Source organism: Carcharhinus amblyrhynchos, chromosome 8, assembly GCF_965287045.1.
Source record: "Carcharhinus amblyrhynchos chromosome 8, sCarAmb.v2.hapA, whole genome shotgun sequence".
NCBI classification, from domain to species: Eukaryota; Metazoa; Chordata; class Chondrichthyes; order Carcharhiniformes; family Carcharhinidae; genus Carcharhinus; species Carcharhinus amblyrhynchos.
Genome location: NC_137331.1, coordinates 112,969,868 through 112,988,553, shown reverse-complemented (window position 1 = coordinate 112,988,553; position 18,686 = coordinate 112,969,868). Strand labels below are relative to the sequence as shown.

The window sequence follows — 18,686 nt, the reverse complement described above, 5'->3', positions numbered from 1 at the left end:
GAAGAGTCTTGCCTGGTAATTGTCGATCGATGTTCATTCATCCGTTGTCGTAGCATCTGTATGGTCTCCCCAATGTACCACGCTTCAGGACATCCTTTCCTGCAGCGTATTAGGTAGACAACGTTGGCTGAGTTGCAAAAGTATGTGCCATGTACCTGGTGGATGGTGTTCTCACGAGTTGATTTCATCCACGTTGATGATCCGGCACATCTTGCAGAGATTGTTGTGGCCGGGTTGTGCGGTGTTGTGGTCACTGTTCTCCTGAAGGCTGGGTAGTTTGCTGCGAACAACGGTCTGTTTGAGGTTATGCGGTTGTTTGAAGCAAGAAGTGGGAGTGTGGGGATGGCCCTGGTGAGATGTTCATCTTCATCAATGATGTATTGAAGACTCCGGAGAAGATATCGTAGCTTCTCTTCTCCGGGTAAGTACTGGATGACGAAGGGTACTCTGTCCACCGTGTCCCGTGTTTGTCTTCTGAGGAGGTCGGTGCGCTTTTCTGCTGTGGCGCGTCGGAACTGTCAATCGATGAGTTGAATGCCATATCCTGTTCTTATGAGGGCATCTTTCAGTGGCTGGAGATGTCTGTCGCGATCGTCCTCATCTGAGCAGATCCTGCATATACGGAAGGCTTGTCCATAGGGGATGGTTTCTTTAAACGTGTTTAGGGTGGAAGCTGGAGAAGTGGAGCATCTTGAGGTTATCTGTGGACTTGCGGTACAGTGAGGTGCTGAAATGACCGTCCTTGATGGAGATGCATGTCCCCAAGAATGCCACCGATTCCGAAGAATAGTCCATGGTGAGTCTGATGATGGGATGGAACTTGTTGATGTCATCATATAGTTGTTTCAGTGATTGTTCACCGTGAGTCCAAAGGAAGAAAATGTTATCGATATATCTAGTGTATAGCATCGGTTGAAGGTCACGTGCAGTGAAGAAGTCTTGTTCCAGCCTGTGCATGAAGATGTTGGCATATTGAGGTGCAAATTTGGTCCCCATGGCTGTTCCGTGTGTCTGGATGAAAAACTGTTTGTTGAAGTGAAGACATTGTGGTCCAGGATGAAGCAGGTGAGTTGTAAAATTGCATCTGGAAACTGGCAGTTGTCAGCATTGAGTACTGAGGCAGTTGCAGCAATGCCATAGTCGTGGGGGATGTTGGTGTAGAGCGCCAAGACATCCATTGTGACGAGGAATGTCTCTGGTTCAACTGCTTCATGTGTGCTAAGTTTCTGTAGGAAGTCCACAGCGTCGCGACAAAAGCTGGGAGCTCTTTGTACAGTGGGTTTCAGGATGCCCTTGATGTAGCCGGAGAGGTTCTTGCCCAGGGTCCCATTGCCCAATACGATGGGACAGCTGGGTGTGTTGCAGGAAAGGATGTCCCAAAGCATAGTACATTGGGGAGACCATTCAGACGCTACGACAATGGATGGCGAGCACTTCAGCGGTCACGGGCATACAGCCTCTGGTCTTCGGGTAAGCGTTCTCCAAGGCGGCCTTCACGACACAACAGCACAGCGTTGCTGAGCAGAGACTGATAGCCAAGTTCTGCACACATGAGGATGGTGTCAACTAGGATCTTGGGTTCATGTTACACTATCTGTCACCCCCATGACTTGCCTGGGCTTGCAAAATCTCACTTACTGTCCTGTCTGGAGACAATGCACATCTCTTTAACCTATGCTACTGCTATCTCCGCTCACATTGTCTGCATCTTTAAGACTTGAATAGCAGGTTAGCTGTAAAGACTTGCATTCTAATCAGTATTCTGTAAACTGTGTGTGACTTTATATGCTCTTCTCCGAACAGAACCTTCCACACACCTGACGAAGGAACAGCATTTCCGAAGGCTTGTGGGATTACTATCAAATAAACTGGTTGGACTTTAACCTGGTGTTGAGACTTCTTACTGTGTTTACCCCAGTCCAACACCGGCATCTCTACATCATGACTACCCGAGTAGGTGCCACATTGCACTGACTGGGGGATTTTCACAGTAACTTCATTGCAGTATTAATGTAAGTCTACTTGAAACACTAATAAGTAAACTTTAAAAGAATTAGTGTCATAAGTTGAATATGACTGAGTACAACAATTGAATATGAAGTCAGACTTGATTTAAAATATTAACTCTAATTCTCCCTCCGCAGATGCTACAGGACTTGAGATTTTCCAGCTCTTCCTGTTTTCATTTCAAATTTCCATCATCAAGAGGGTTTTAATTTTAACTATACCTCAATTGGGCTGATTTCTACAACCAATTTTTTCCTGGTTTTGATGCTGTGAACATAACCTGTAAGAGCATTCAATAAAACCGAGTTTTTAAAAGTGACAATTAAAATATTGAATTTAAACGTAGTAGGTACCTGCAACATACCTCAAACACTGAAGCAGCCTGTTGGTAAAGATCTACAGCTTTTTCCAAGTTTATGTTTTCTATCAGCCTGAAACAGAAAAAACATTTCTTTCTCCTTGATAACCTGGCACTGCCTTTTAATGAGTTAACAATATTGGAAAACATACTGATAGTTATCATCCAAGTGACTGGAGTAAACCACAGGATAGGAAAGTACCAGTTGTGGAAGATTCCATAATCAAATGAATAGCTTATTTTTGGAGTCATAACTGGAAGTCCTGCACTGGGTGAAGGATATCACAGAACAAATTGACAAACTTCTAGGTGGGAGGAGAGCAGCTTGGTCCACGTTTTAACCACAATTTAAAATCTGTTTCAGCTCATGCAGAAGGAATTTAAGGAGTTATGCATTAGTTCGAAAAGCAAGGCTGCAAGACAGGCAGGCTCTGGATTCCTTCCTCTGCCATCTGGTGAATAGAGGAGGAGATTAGGAAGCTCAATGTACAGTGGTAGAGCTGGCACCGGCAGAACGAGTTCCTTGAACATTAGAGCAATTTCTAAAACAAGGGAAGGCTATACCAAAGGACAATCTTAATCAGCATCTTTCTAAATAAATGGAGCAGTGGAGAAAAAGATTTAGCTGAGTGGTGATAGGGGCAGAGAAGCTCTGGCCTTGGTTTTAGAGAAAGAGAGAGAATGAATATGTGGATAGGATAGAGGTGGAGAGACTCTTCCCGCTCAAAAAAGACAGTAGGACTAGGGGGCACAGCCTCAAGATAAAGGGGAGGCGGTTTAGAACGGAGTTGAGGAGGAACTTCTTCACTCAAAGGGTGGTGAATCTCTGGAATTCTCTGCCCGTTGAAGTGGTGGAGGCTGCCTCGCTAAATATTTTTAAGAAGCGGGTTGATGGGTTCTTGATAAGAGAGGGGATTAAGGGTTATGGGGAGAGGGCGGGAAAGTGGAACTGAGCCACAACAGATCAGCCATGATCTTATTGAATGGCGGGGCAGGCTCGAAGGGCTAGATGGCCTACTCCTGCTCCTATTTCTTATGTCCTTATGTCCTAATCACAGTGATTGGCGACCACTAGTTAAACAGCAACAACAACCATTTAACTAACTCAAACTATGTACCAACTACTTCAATATGTGTTTTCTCCATTCAACTTGAGGATTGACTCAGGTGGTAAAAGCCGATGCTCAGCCCCAGAATTTGCTCGCTCTCGCCTCATTGAATGATCAGGTAACATAACCTTCCCAACACTCACCACTACATCTCTAAGTCTCTTATTACACAAGAAAAGTTAATTTTATATAATAATAATAAAAAATATTTTTAACACAGAACTATCAGGGACTTTCATTTTGTCTGGGAGCAACATAGTTCAACTGATTATGATTCAACAGCAGAGATAGATTAGGATGAATATTCTCAGTCTAACTCTTGTACAGGCACATCACTTCCCACTATTTCCTGGCTTTCACTGGGGTCAACACTTGGTTCTGCAACAGGCTGACTAGCCTCTTCACTCCTTTGACCAACCACACTACAAGCAGGCACAACTGGAGGAGGTTGTCCTCAAGACGACTCTCATCTTCTTAAGTGATGTAAGTGTTTCTTTGTTCTGAACTTCCACTTCGTAGGACACTTGGCCGGTTCTGGCCTCAACAACACCCGGGACCCAAACTGGTCCCTTTCCAAACTTTTTTTACAATTACTGGATGATCCATCTCAAATGTTCTCTTGATGAATCATAGCTGCTTTTCTGCATACTTTGCCTTGACTCCACCTTCCCTATAGAACTACAAACTACCAGGGTCAACTGGGCTCTCAAACTCCGATCCAGCAACTTAGCAGGAGCTATTCCAGTGGCCATCAGTGGGGTGGTCCTGAAAGCAAGCAGGAATTTTGTTATGTTTGCTTCAAGGGATGCTGATGACAATTTCTTCATACCACCTTCGAAGGTTTATACCAAACATTCCGTGACTCATTAGATGAAGGTGATACGGCACTGTTCGGATATTCTTAATTCCAATTGATGTCATTAATTTACGGAACTCGGCACTTGTGAATGCCACTCCATTGTTGCAAACAAGTACTTCTGGTAATCTGTGGGTGGCAAAGCATGGCACAGTAAGTTGCAGATTTCATCTTGCAAATCTCAGCCATTTCATGTGGGCATCCACTAGTCACAGGAACATTGCACCCATAAACGTACCTACGAAATCAACATGAGCACTCACCCATAGCCGACCCGGTAATTCCCAGGGATGTAAAGGGGTTGTAAACGGGTAACTTCTATTGTAGTTGGCACGGATCACAACGTCAGCTAACATACATAGTTTCTAGCTAGCATCTTCATTTTTGACATAACCAGATGGGCATCATGTAATTCTTCAAGTAATAACTTACTTCCAGATACGGGGACCACTACTCTCACTCACCACAGGATAACACCATCTTCACGACTAAATTCATCTTTCCTTTTTTGATAAGGCTTCATTTGATCTGTAGCTCTTTCATACTGCTAACCGTGCAGTGTCACGTTTTTGATTCTTGATAATAGTGGGTCTCAATTGGCTCAGATCTTTATCTGTTGTGCTGTCATAGGCAATGTATCTAAAAAGTTTCAGGCCATTACAATTTCAAAGTACTGGAGAGAATAATGTGCTTTCTAGTAATGGGAGATGACTTGGGAGTCTGCATGGACTATGTGCACCCCAGACTTGTGTTCAAAAGCATACCCGTAAGCCATCAATTTTTATGCCCATCATGTATTATAGCGAACGCAATTGGGGAACTTGCTTTATCTTCCTTAAAAAGCCCTAACAGAGGGTAGTGGTCAGTTATAACAGTGAAATGTCTCCTATAGACGTATTGGTGGAATTCTTTAAACCATAAATCACAGCTAGGTCTTCTTCAATTTGAGAATACCCTTGTTCTGCATCTGAAAGGGTTCTTGATTCATATCCAATGTGTCTCTCCGAACCATCATCTACCCCATATAGAATCAACTTTGTAGTGGAGTCAAAATGTACTCAGGCACGATGATTGAAGTGTTTGTTTTACTTGGTTGAAAGCTTCATTTGTGTTTTCCAGAACTGCTTCTGTTGTTTCTTCAGTATTACATGCAAAGGTACAAGCGATGCTGATAGATTTGGGAAGAACTGCCCTTACTAGTAGCCCAAGAAAGAACCCAAGTTCTGAAGTGTTTCTAGGAGCTGGTGCTTCCTTAATTGCTCTCATTTTGTCCTCCATAGGATGTAAGCCATGCGTCCACTCAATAACCTAGATAAGCAATCTGATTCAGTTGGAAGATGCACTTTTCTCTCTTCAGCCTTGCTCCTCCCTTTTGAAAACTCTTCAAGGCCTCATTCAGATTGGCTAGCTGCTCTTCCTCCATGGATCCTGCTATCAAAATGTCATATGGGTAAACCCGAAAGCAAAATTTTCATTATTCGTTGAAAAATGGCACAAACTGATGTGATCCCAAATGGTAGACATGTACTGGTATAACTCCATGTACATTTTGAAGGTGACATATTCTCTCGATGTCTTGTCCAACTAACTGTTGGTCTGCATGGCTCATGTCCAGCTTGGTATACGTCAGATTCCAGTGAACTTTGCATATAGATCCTCTATTTTGTGGATAGATACCTATCCAGCTTCGCAGTCTGGTTTATCATCAGCTTGTACTCTACGTAAATATTGATGGCCTTGTCTTGTTTGATTACTGGCCCATTTTGAGAATTGCATGGGCTTAGTGGTGCCCAAGTCTTTTAACCTTTTAAGCTCTGTTTCACTCTTTCAAATAATGAGCACAGGTTTACTCTTTTAAAATCTGAGGTAGCTTCAGCATCAACATGAATCGCTGCCTTTAAATTTTTGAACTTCCCCAACTCCTCATGAAATTATTGGTGTCATCTGAAAATTTCATGCAGACTCCCTCATTTATTTCAAGAGTTTCCAGACAGTTCAGTTTGATCTTTTGGGGCCAGTCACGCCCAATCAAACTTGATACTTGGCCCGAAACCCCAATCAATGGCAGCTGAGCAAATTGCTCTCTGTAAATTTCAGGAGTAATGGTTGTTTCTACAATCTGAATAGCTTCATTAGTGTTCTTCAACCTTAGGGATTGAACCCCTTCTTGGAGATACGGGTATACTTGTTCTCCAATGACCGTAGCTGAGGCCTCTGTGTCTACCTCCATTTTAACTGGACGGTCATTCACCAATAACACTACTGTAATTGGGGCTACTTTGCTCATCTTTATGTCATTCATTGAGAAAATGTTTTTGTCACCTTCTGGCTGACTCTCCTTTTTATGTACTGGAGCTGGATTGTTTACTCTGTATATCCTGAGCAGGCCCTGCTTGTTTCTGCATTTGTGCCTTACATCCACTCTTCTCTCACATTCTGCTTCAATGAATTGGCATTTGTCTTGGGAATGACTCCCCCATGTTGGTAGTGCTCTGCATTACTCCTAGGCCTATACTTTACAATTTCTTTGGTTTCAACGCTTCTTTTGTTACTTATACCAGTGTCCTCACTATTGGCACCGCTGCTGCTAGTAGCTTCCTGCAAAACCTGGTGGACCTTGCCGTCCTGCACACCTTCTCTGCAGTTTCCACTTCAAGTGCGAACTCCAGTGCCTGTTTTTTAGGGTTATTTCTGACTCTGTTCACAAATCCTTTTATATTGCAGTATTATTTACACTACACACTAAATCTGTCTCATGACACGTCATTTAGGGCTGACACAAACTCACAATGCTCCGCTACGTGTCTTAATCTTGCCACAAAGGCATTTGTTATTATTGTTTCTCCTGGGGCTCTTACCATGGAGTTGAATTTGCACCTTTTCAAAATTGTCCAGGGCTTAAGACGATAATGCCCCTTAACTAGGTCCATTACCTCAGCAAAAGTCTTCAAGAAGCATCTGGGGATGTTAAACTTCAGAGTAAATTATATACATGGGTTTCACAGGAAGAAAGCAATATAACATTCTTCTTATCCCTTCTCTCTATTCCATTAGCCTGGGCAAAATATTACAAACAGTCCACATACAGTATAGTTTTCAAAATTTACATCAAATGGCTCTAGCTTACAAAAGATAGGCATGTTGCTGATTTCCTCTTTCTAGGTTGGGCCAGAGTGAACTTAAGTTGGACCGTTCCAAACAAGGTCTCCTTCGCATTTTTTTCTGCAACTTCAGGTACTTGTTTTCCTCGTCATTAATGTGGGAACAGTAATGATCGGCAACCACCAGGTTAACAACAACTACAACAACAAGTGGTTTATTAACTAACTCAAACTATATACAGAGTGCTTCAATACACGTCTTCCCCATTCTGCTCCAGGATCGATTCTGATGGTAAAAGCCACACTCAGCCCTGGGATTCATGCCCTCCCACCACACTGGAAATTCGGGGCACATAATGACATCCCCTCCCCCCAGCCCCGGGGACACTCGTCCTTCAAAAAGGCTCACTACTACAGAATGATTAATGAAGTAATCAGAATTTCTTACTTTCCAGCACGGTCCAATGCCATGGCAGCAGTGTCAGGCGTACCACTCTCTATGAACATCATGCTGGCTTTCTCAATGAGTTGAACTGCCTCTGGCAATCTTTGCATTTCCTATTTCAAAAACATTAGTGCAGAATATTTAACTTGTGGCTTATATTTGAATTTAAATATCAGTGAGAACAATACTCATTTGAAATTCGAGGATAAACAATAGGGAAAATAGCAAAATATTATGCATTCAATAATTAAAATGTATACACTCTTCCCCATGTAGACTTAAATTACTGATAATATAAATAAACAAGACTTTCCATAGTATCATTTACTTCAAAAGCAAGTAATCTAATTATTTCTCCAGCTAAAACAATCATATTCAAATTATTTATCACATATTGTGTATTATAAACCAGTTCTCAAACGAACTATTCCATTGAAAGGTTTAATGAACATTTATAGAACAAAGAACATTACAGCATAAACAGGCCCTTCGTCCCACAAGTTGCACCGATCATATCCATACCTACCAGGCCTATCAATAACTCTCAATCCCATTAAATCCCATGTACTCATAAAAACATAAGAAATAGGAGCAGGAGTAGGCCATCTAGCCCTTCGACCCTGCCCCGTCATTCAATAAGATCATGGCTGATCTGAAGTGGATCAGTTCCACTTTCCCGCTTTCTCCCCATAACCCTTAATTCCCTTGCCTACCAAAAACCTATCTACCCGTGACTTAAATATGTTTAGCAAAGTAGCCTCCACCACATCAACGGGCAGAGAATTCCAGAGATTCACCACCCTTTGAGTGAAGAAGAAGTCCCTCCTCAACTCCGTTCTAAACTGCAACCCTCCCCCCCGCCTTATCTTGAGGTTGTGCCCTCTAGTCCTGCTGTCCTTTCTGAGCAGGAAGAATCTCTCCATCTCTTTGACTTTGACTACTGACTTTGCATAATTGAGTATGTTTTTTTAAATATAGATTTCAAATGTATTTGTGAGATCATGAGAATTTTTGAAAAATGAAGATGGCACTAAAATTTAGAATTTATTTGTACATTAATGAGGAAACAAGAAGGCAGGAAAGTGGAATTAATGCCACAATGAGATTAGCCATGGTCTTACTGAATGGCACAGCAGGTTCAATAGGTTGAATGGCCTACATCTGTTCCTATTTCCTATGATTTTATGCGGTTATTCAGTCCTTCTGGAGTCTGCACTACTATTCAATAAAACCATGATTGATCTGATTGCAACCTTAACTCCATTTTGCTACCTATCCCCAGAACCCATGACTTAGTCTTGAATATATCCAATGATTCAGGCTCCACTGTTTCATGAGGAAGAGCATTCCAAAGACTGACAATGCTCTGAGAAGATAAATCCTCATTATCGCAAACTTAAATTACTATGCAGATTACAATGTAAAGTTAAAGCACATGAAACTGTGGGTAATGACTTGAGATGGATAGAAAGCTGGTTAGCAGACCGGAAGCAAAGAGTTGGAATAAATAGTTTTTTTCCGATTGGCAGGCAGTGATCAGTGGGATACTGCAAGGGTCTGTGCAGGAACGTAGAACACAGAACATTACAGCGCAGTACAGGCCCTTCGACCCTCGATGTTGCACCGAGCTGTGAAACCAATCTAAAGCCCATCTAACCTACACTGTTCCAATATCATCCGCAGGTTTATCCAATGACCATTTAAGTGCTTTAATGTTGGCAAGTCCACTACTGTTGCAGGCAGGCCATTCCGTGCCCTTACTACTCCTTCAGTAAAGAACCTACCTCTGACATCTGTCACATATCTATCACCCCTCCATTTAAAGCTATGTCCCCTCGTACTACCCATTACTATCCAAGGAAAAAGGCTCTCAATGTCCACCCTATCTAATCCTCTGATCATCTCATATACATCTATTAAGTGACCTTTTAACCTTCTTCTCTCTAATGAAAACAGCCTCAAGTCTCTCAGCCTCTCCTCATAAGACCTTCCCACCATACCAGGCAACATCCTGGTAAATCTCCTCTGCATCCTTTCCAAAGCTTCCACAACCTTCCCAAAATGCGGCAGCCAGAACTGTACTCAATACTCCAAGTGCAGTCACATCAGAGTTTTGTGTAGCTGCAACATGACCTCATGGCTCCGAAACTCAATCCCTCTACCAATAAAAGCTAACACATCGTATGCCTTCTTAACAACCCTATCAACTTTCAGGTATCTGTGCACACGGACACCAAGATCTCTCTGCTCATCCACACTACCAAGTAACTTACCATTAGCCCAGTACTCTGTATTCCTGTTACTTCTTCCAAAATGAATCACTTCATTCTTTTCCGCATTAAACTCTGTTTGCCACCTTCAGCCCAGCTCTGCAGCTTATCTATTTCCTTCTGTAACCTGCAACATCCTTTTGCACTGTCCACAACTCCGCTGACTTTAGTGTTATCCACAAATTTACTAACCAATCCTTCTACGCTCTCATCCAGTTCATTTATAAGACTGACAAACAGCACTGGCTCCAAAACAGATCCTTGCAGTACACTATTAGCAACTGAATCCAGGATTAACATTTCCCATCAACCACCACCGTCTGTCTTCTTACAGCTAGCCAATTTCTGATCCAAACCCCTAAATCACCCTCAATCCCACATCTCCATATATTCTGCAATTGCTTACCGTGGGGAACCTTACCAAACGCCTTACTGAAATTGATATACACCACATCAACTGCTTTACCCTCATCCACTTCTTTGATCACCTTCCCAAAGAACTCAATAAGGTTTGTGAGGCATGACCTGCTTTTCACAAAACCGTGTTGACTATCTCTTATAATCCTTTCCAAAACTTTGCCCACAACAGAAGTAAGGCTCACTGGTCTATAATTACTAGGGTTGTCTCTACTCCCCTTTGAACATAGAACAGTACAGCACAGTATAGGCCCTCAATGTTGTGCCGAGCTATGTCCAAACCCGAGATCAAGCTATCCCACTCCCTATAATTCTGGTGTGCTCCATGTACCTATCCAATAACCACCTGAAATTTCCTAAAGTGTCCAACTCCACTATAGAACATAACAGCGCAGAACAGGCCCTTCGGCCCACGATGTTGCGCCGACCAGTTTTTTAAAACAAAACACTGACCCACTAATCTAAACCAATCCCTTTTCGTCCATAAACCTATCCACTGATCTCTTAAACGCCCCCAAACTAGGCGCATTTACAACTGCAGCAGGCAGGGCATTCCAGTCCCTCACCACCCTCTGGGTAAAGAACCAACCCCTGACATCCATCCTATAACTACCCCCCCCTTAATTTAAAGCCATGCCCCCTCGTGCTAGCTTTCTCCATCCGAGGAAAAAGGCTATCACTATCCACCCTATCTAAACCTCTAATCATCTTATACGTTTCAATAAGATCCCCTCTTAGCCTCCTTCTTTCCAGCGAAAACAACCCCAAATCCCTCAGTCTCTCCTCATAGGACCTCCCCTCCATACCAGGCAACATCCTGGTAAACCTCCTCTGCACCCTCTCCAAAGCCTCCACGTCCTTCCTGTAATGTGGGGACCAGAACTGCACACAATACTCCAAGTGCGGCCGCACCAGAGTTGTGTACAGTTGCAACATGACGCTGCGACTCCTAAATTCAATCCTCCTACCAATAAACGCCAAGACACCGTATGCCTTCTTAACAACCTTATCTACTTGATTCCCAACTTTCAGGGATCTATGTACACATACACCTAGATCCCTCTGCTCCTCCACACTATTCAAAGTCCTCCCATTAGCCCTATACTCAACACATCTGTTACTCCTACCAAAATGAATTACCTCACACTTCTCCGCATTAAACTCCATCCGCCACCTTGCGGCCGAGCTCTGCAACCTGTCTAAGTCACCCTGCAAACTATGACACCCTTCCTCACAATCTACCACACCTCCGACTTTGGTGTCATCAGCAAACTTACTAATCCACCCAACTATACCCTCATCCAGATCATTAATAAAAATTACAAACAGCAGTGGCCCCAAAACAGATCCCTGAGGCACGCCACTCATAACCGAACTCCATGACGAATATTTACCATCAACCACCACCCTCTGTCTCCTATCTGCTAGCCAATTCCTGATCCAAGTACCTAGATTACCCCCAATCCCATACATCTGCATTTTCTGCAGAAGCCTACCATGGTGAACCTTATCAAACGCCTTACTAAAATCCATATATACCACGTCAACTGCCTTACCCCTATCCACCCCTTTGGTCACTTTCTCAAAGAACTCAATAAGGTTAGTAAGGCACGACCTACCTGCTACAAAACCATGCTGACTGTCTCTAATCAATTCATTACTCTCCAAATAACTATAAATCCTATCCCTAATAATTCTTTCTAAAACCTTGCCCACAACAGAAGTAAGACTCACCGGTCTATAATTCCCGGGGAAAGTCTCTGTTCCCCTTCTTAAACAATGGGACAACATTCGCTGTCCTCCAATCTTCCGGTACTATACCAGAAACCAACGATGACCTGAAGATCAGAGCCAGAGGCTCTGCAATCACCTCTCTAGCCTCCCAGAGAATCCTAGGGTAAATCCCGTCCGGACCAGGGGACTTATCTATTTTCAAGCCCTCTAGAATATCCAGCACATCCCCGGTATCAACTGCAATTCTGTCTATTTTACACCCCTGCACCCCAGTGTCCTCCTCAGCTACATTCATGTCCCCCTGCGTGAACACCGAAGAGAAATACTGGTTCAATGCCTCTCCAATCTCTTCCGGTTCCACACACAACTTCCCTCTACTGTCTGTAACTGGCCCTAACTGTGTAACTATCACAGCAGGCAGTGTATTCCACACCCCATCCACTCTCTGAGTGAAGAATCTACCTCAGACATCCTTCCTATATCTCCCACCATGAACCTTATAGTTATACCCCCTAGTGACAGCTAAGCCTTCTTGAACAAGGGGGCAACATTTGCTATCCTAATAGTGTCTTCAGGCACTATTCCTGTGGACAATAATGACCAAAGATCAGAGTGAAAGGCTCTGCAATCTCCTCCCTAGCCCTACCAGAGAATCCTAGGATAAATCCCATCTGGCCCAAGGGACTTATCTATTTTCATACTTTCCAGAATTGCTATCACTTCCTCCTTATGAACCTCGTCTAATTGCCAATATCTCAGTTTTCTCCTCGACAACATGGTCATTTTCCTGCGTGAATACTGACAAAAAATATTCATTTAGCGCCTCGCTTATCTCTTCGGACTCCAAGCACAACTTCCCATGACTGTCCTTGACTGGCTCTAATCTTACCCTAGTCATTATTTTATTCCTGACATACTTATAGAAAGCTTTAGGGTTTTCCTTGATCCTACCTGACAAAGACTTCTCATGTCCCCTCCTGGCTCTTCTTAGCTCGCTCTTTAGGTCCTTCCTGGCTAACTTGTAACTCTCAAACGCCCTAACTGAACCTTCATCTTGACATAAGTCTTCTTCTTCCTCTTCACAAGAGGTTCAACTTCTCATGGAAAATTGGTGCTAGGACCCCAATTGTGCACATTATATATTAATGATTTGGATTAGGGAACTAAATGTATATTTTCTAGATTTGCAGATGATATAACGTTGAATGGGATGCTGAGCTGTAAGGAGAATGCAGAGATGCTTCAGTGTGATTTGGACAGGCGGAATGAGTGAGCGTATGTAGTATAATGTGGATAAATGTGAGATTATCCATTTTGGTAGCAAAAATAGGAAGGTTGTTGTGGAGAATACTGAGATAGGCTATTAGATGAGACGGGATTGAGGTTCATAAGGAGGAGGTGTTAGCAATTCTGAGAAGTATGAAAATGGATAAGTCCCTTGGGCCAGATGGGATTTATCCTAGGATTCTCTGGGAGGCTGGGGAGGAGATTGCAGAGTCTTTCACTCTGATCTTTGGTCATCATTGTCTACAGGAATAGTAGAAAGTCTGACAACACCAGGTTTTAGTCCAACCGATTTATTTGATAGTAAATTCACTAGCTTTCGAGGGGATTCCCTCTTCTTCAGGTGAATGGAGAGTTCTGGCCTCAGACAGAGCATATAAAGCACAGACAGTTTACAGATTACTGATTAGGATGTGAATCTTTACACCTAACCTGCTGTTCAAGTCCTAAAGATTCGCATTCTAATCAGTAATCTGTAAACTGTCTGTGCTTTATACACTCTGTCTGAGGCCAGAACTCTCCATTCACCTGAAGAGGGAATCCCCTTGAAAGCTAGTGAATTTACTATCAAATAAATTGGTTGGACTAAAACCTGGTGTTGTCAGACTTTTTACGGTGTTTACCCCAGTCCAACGCCGGCATATCCACATCATGACTACAGGGATAGTGCCAGAAAACACTATTAGGATAGCAAATGTTGTCCCCTCGTTCAAGAAGGGGAGTGGAGACAACCCTGGTAATTATAGGCCAGTGAGCCTTATTTCTGTTATGGGCAAAGTTTTGGAAAGGATTATTATTTGAATGGGTGTAAATTGAGAGAGGTGGATACTTAGCGAGACCTTAGTGGCCTCATGCATCAGTCGCTGAAAGCAAGCATGCAGATACAGCAGACAGTAAAGGTAGCAAATGGTATGTCAGTCTTCATAGTAAGAGGATTTGAGTATAGGAATAGGGATGTTTTACTGCAATTATATAGAGCATTGGTGAGGCCACACGTGAAGTATTGTATGCAGTTCTGCTGTAATTATATGAAATATGTTCTTGCTATAGACAGTAGGACTAGGGGGCACAGCCTCAAGATAAAGGGGGGGCGGTTCAGAACGGAGTTGAGGAGGAACTTCTTCACTCAAAGGGTGGTGAATCTCTGGAATTCTCTGCCCGTTGAAGTGGTGGAGGCTGCCTCGCTAAATATTTTTAAGAAGCGGGTTGATGGGTTTTTGATAAGAGAGGGGATTAAGGGTTATGGGGAGAGGGCGGGAAAGTGGAACTGAGCCACGACAGATCAGCCATGATCTTATTGAATGGCGGGGCAGGCTCGAAGGGCCAGATGGCCTACTCCTGCTCCTATTTCTTATGTTCTTATGTTCTTATGTTCTTATAGAGTACAGCATGGTTTTACCAGGCTGATTCCTGGAATGGCAGGATTGTCATATGAGGAGAGACTGAATTGGAAATATTGGAATTTAAAGAGGGAATCTCATAGAAACGTATAAAATTCTAACAGAATTAGACAGGGTGGATTCAGAAAGAATGTTCCCTTTCGTGGGGGAGTCCAGAACTAGGTTTTAGTTTAAGGATAAGGTGAAGACAAATTTCTTCACCCAGAGAATGGTGAATCTGTGGAATTCACCATCACAAAAAGCAATGGAGGCCAAAACCTAGAGTGATTTCAAGAAGGAATTAGATAGAGCTCTTGGGGGTAAAGGGATCAAGGGATATTGGCTGGGGGTGGCGGCAGGATCAGCATGTTGAATTTAATGATCAGCCATGATCATAATGAATGGCTGAGCAGGCTCAAAGAGCTGAATGGTCTATTCCCTGCTTTTATTTTCTATGCATACTTCTATGTAAAAGGGAGAGCCTTTATTTTTGAATTGTCACCCCTACTTCTAGATTCTCACATGAAAGGTAGCACCTCACATTTAATATAACTAAAGGAGCTACTGATCTTAAAGAGACAATTATATTACTTCCTGCTCTTCAGAGCTGAAATGCCAAATGGAAATACAAATGTTAAAAAATGGTTGATGAATAAATGAATGAGCAACAATACTTAAGATGAAATGTGTGCCTGGCTGCTTCCCTTAAGGGCTGAGTGATGCCAAAGCTGTGCTTTCAAATTATTTGATCTGTCCGGTCAAATATAATCCACAGATTATATCTGTGGACATATAATCACAATAACACCCCAATTTTAATTAAATATATATGTAAATCTTTTCAGTAGTCAACCAAAGGGTAAATTTTAATAAGCCTGAAATGTAATATCACTTTTACTAAGATTGTGCATTAAGAATAAAAATATCAATGAGTTATCCGAAACTTAGGGAGGAAACATGCTTAAGGGAGGAGTGGGTAGGTATGTAAACTTTACCAGAGGAAAGGTAAAATGCCTATCACCTTCCCAACTCTCCCTCCACCCTGATTAAGACAGGAGCAAGGAAGATGATGATAGCATTCCTACCCTGAGGCCAAGTGAGCCCCGCAAATGGACAATTAATGGCCACTTAATGTCCTCATGCTGCTGCGGCTGGAAGCACCATAAGCCACGAGGAAGCCACCCAGAAAAGGGTGTCTGATTGGCCAGCAACTTGAGGTCAAGTGCTTTGCCCTTAAAGCACGAAAGGCTCAGCGGCAGGCAGTTAGCTGCCAGATTCATGGTTTGAGCCGTTAGGGCTTTAGAAAACAGTCATGGTGTAGTTGCCAACCATTGTGGCCCTTTTTCAGCCCTTAAGAAAGCAAGAATAATCTCAATAATAACTTGGACAAATAGGAATTTTCTTCCATAAATACACATTAACAAAATTGCATTCTTTGAAATCTCACACTTCAAAGCTGGACATTTCTGCCATAGTGTTAGCAAGTTAACCAAAGACAAAGGAGTATTTTTACTGAAAAGAAAATTTTACACATTATCTTCATGTGATCAAAAATAATTTTAAAAAGTTATTCAGATTTTAGAAATGAATAAAAAAGCCAAGGAACCAACCTTCAACATCATTCCAGCCTGTTCATATGCTCTGTGGAGAACAAAGAAATCACAGTATGGAAATGCATTGTATTCATAAGTCTATAAAACGGGCTGTTATTTATTTAACATAACAGAGGGCTGATGTAGTCCTAGGCAGAGTACAGGATGGTATAGTCCAAACATGTTGTACCTGACTAAAAATATCAATACTCAAAGGCAAAAGTGGAAAAATTTTCCAAAGCAGATTTCTGAGTCTTTAAAATTTGTTTAGGTCGTGTCGCTGCAAAAGCCAGCATTTATTACCCATCCCTAACTGCCCTCGAACAGGTGATGGAGGTACTCTTTATATACACACACACACACACACACACACACACACACACACACACACACACACACACACACAAAGGAGCATTGACAAATTGCTGCAGTGCATCTTGTGGATGATAAGCACTCTTACCATTGTGTACTAGTGGTGAAGGGAATGAATGTTTAAGGTGGTAAATGAAGTGTCAATCAAGCAAATTACTTTGGCTTCAATGGTGTCAAGCTTCTTGAGTGTTATTGGAGCTGCAATCATCCAAGTAAGTGGAGAGTACTCCATCACACTCCTGACTTGCGCTTTATGGTGAACTGACTTTAGGAAGTCAAAAGTATTATTGGCACAGAATTTTCTGACTTTTGTTGTCACAGTATTTATATGACTGGTCCAGTTTAACTTCTGATCAATGGTATAGTGATGGTGGTGGATTCAATAATGGTAATGCCATTGGATGCCAAAAGGAATCAATGGATTCATCTTGTTCGAAATGGTCATTGTATTGCACCTGTGGTACATGAATTTGACCAGCTACTTATTAATACAGGCTTGAATGATGTTGCTTCATGTGGGAAGACACTGCTCCAGAATCTAAGGAGTGGTGAATGGTACTGAACATCAGGTAATAATTTTCAAACATCTCCACTTCTGACCTTACCACGAGGCAGCACAGTGGCACACTGCCACACCTCACAGCGCCAGGGACCCTAGTTCAATTCCAGCCTCGGGTCAGTCTGTGTGGAGTTTCTACATTCTCCCTCTGTCTCCCTGTGGGTGCATAAATTTCCTCCTATAGTCTAAAATTGGGTACATTAAATTAACCCTAGTGTCAGGGTGATTAGCAGCATATATATGAGTGGTTACGGGAATAGGGCCTGGGTGGGATCATGGTCGGTGCAGACTCGATGGACCGGATGGCCTCCTTCTGCACTGTAGGGATTTTATGATATAGAGAAACAACTGAAAACAGCTGGCCCTAACTTTTCTCCCATTGATTTCAATTTTGCTAGGACTCATTAATGTCATGCCCAATCAAATGCTGCCTTAATATCATGAGCTTTCGCACTCTCCTCACATCTGGAATTCAGTTGTTCTGTCCATGTTTAGGCCAAGGCGCTAATGAATTCTAAAGCTGACTAGCGTTGGTGGGATCCAAACAGCGCATTACTGAGCAGTTTGTTGCTCAGTAAATGACACTTCATAGCATCGTCTATTACGGTAATGACAGAGTAGTTGGAGGCGATTCAGAAATTGATACCTGGAAGCAACAGGTTGTCTTATGAACAAACATTGTTCAGGATTGGCTTCAACTGCAGCTTAGAAGACTGAGGGGTGACTTGATTGAAGTATAGACGATTCTGAACAGTCTTGACAAGGTGGACATGGCACCAGGGGGCAGATTTGCAGGTAGGGTGGATTGGCCATGCTAAGTTGACCTTACTGTGTAGGTGAGGGGGAATTAGCAGGGTAAGTATGTGAACTTACGGGGATGGGACCTGGGTGGCATGCTCTTCGGTGAGTCAGTGCAGACTGGATAGGCTGAAAGTCCTCTTTCTGCATTGTAGGCATTCTATTATTCTAAGATGGGCGGTAGAGTAATGGTAATGTTAGTAGACTAGTAACGTAGAGTCCAAATTAATGTTCCTTGACATGATTTCAAATCTCATGCCAACTAGAGGATTTTTTGTTCAATTAATGAATAAATCTGGAATCAGCTGATAGTCTCATTAATAATAATCTGAAGATAGTAAGTTATTGTAAAATCCCACTTGGTTCATTAATATGTCGTCATTGCTTAGTCTAGTCTACATGTGA

The 18,686-nt window shown here is 42.5% G+C and overlaps 1 protein-coding gene across 2 annotated transcripts in view; it reads right to left on the bottom strand.

Moving 5' to 3' along the window:
- The window catches only part of LOC145346844 (gamma-soluble NSF attachment protein-like), a 53,111-nt gene that overhangs the window by 20,788 nt on the left and 13,637 nt on the right, over positions 1–18,686 (bottom strand). For both annotated transcript variants that reach the window (XM_080194670.1, XM_080194668.1), the window contains 3 exons: positions 16,571–16,601; positions 7,880–7,989; positions 2,372–2,438 (listed from right to left, as the gene is read on the bottom strand). In XM_080194670.1, the coding sequence (XP_080050796.1) occupies positions 2,372–2,438; positions 7,880–7,989; positions 16,571–16,601 (208 nt within the window). The remainder of the gene's footprint in view (positions 1–2,371; positions 2,439–7,879; positions 7,990–16,570; positions 16,602–18,686) is intronic.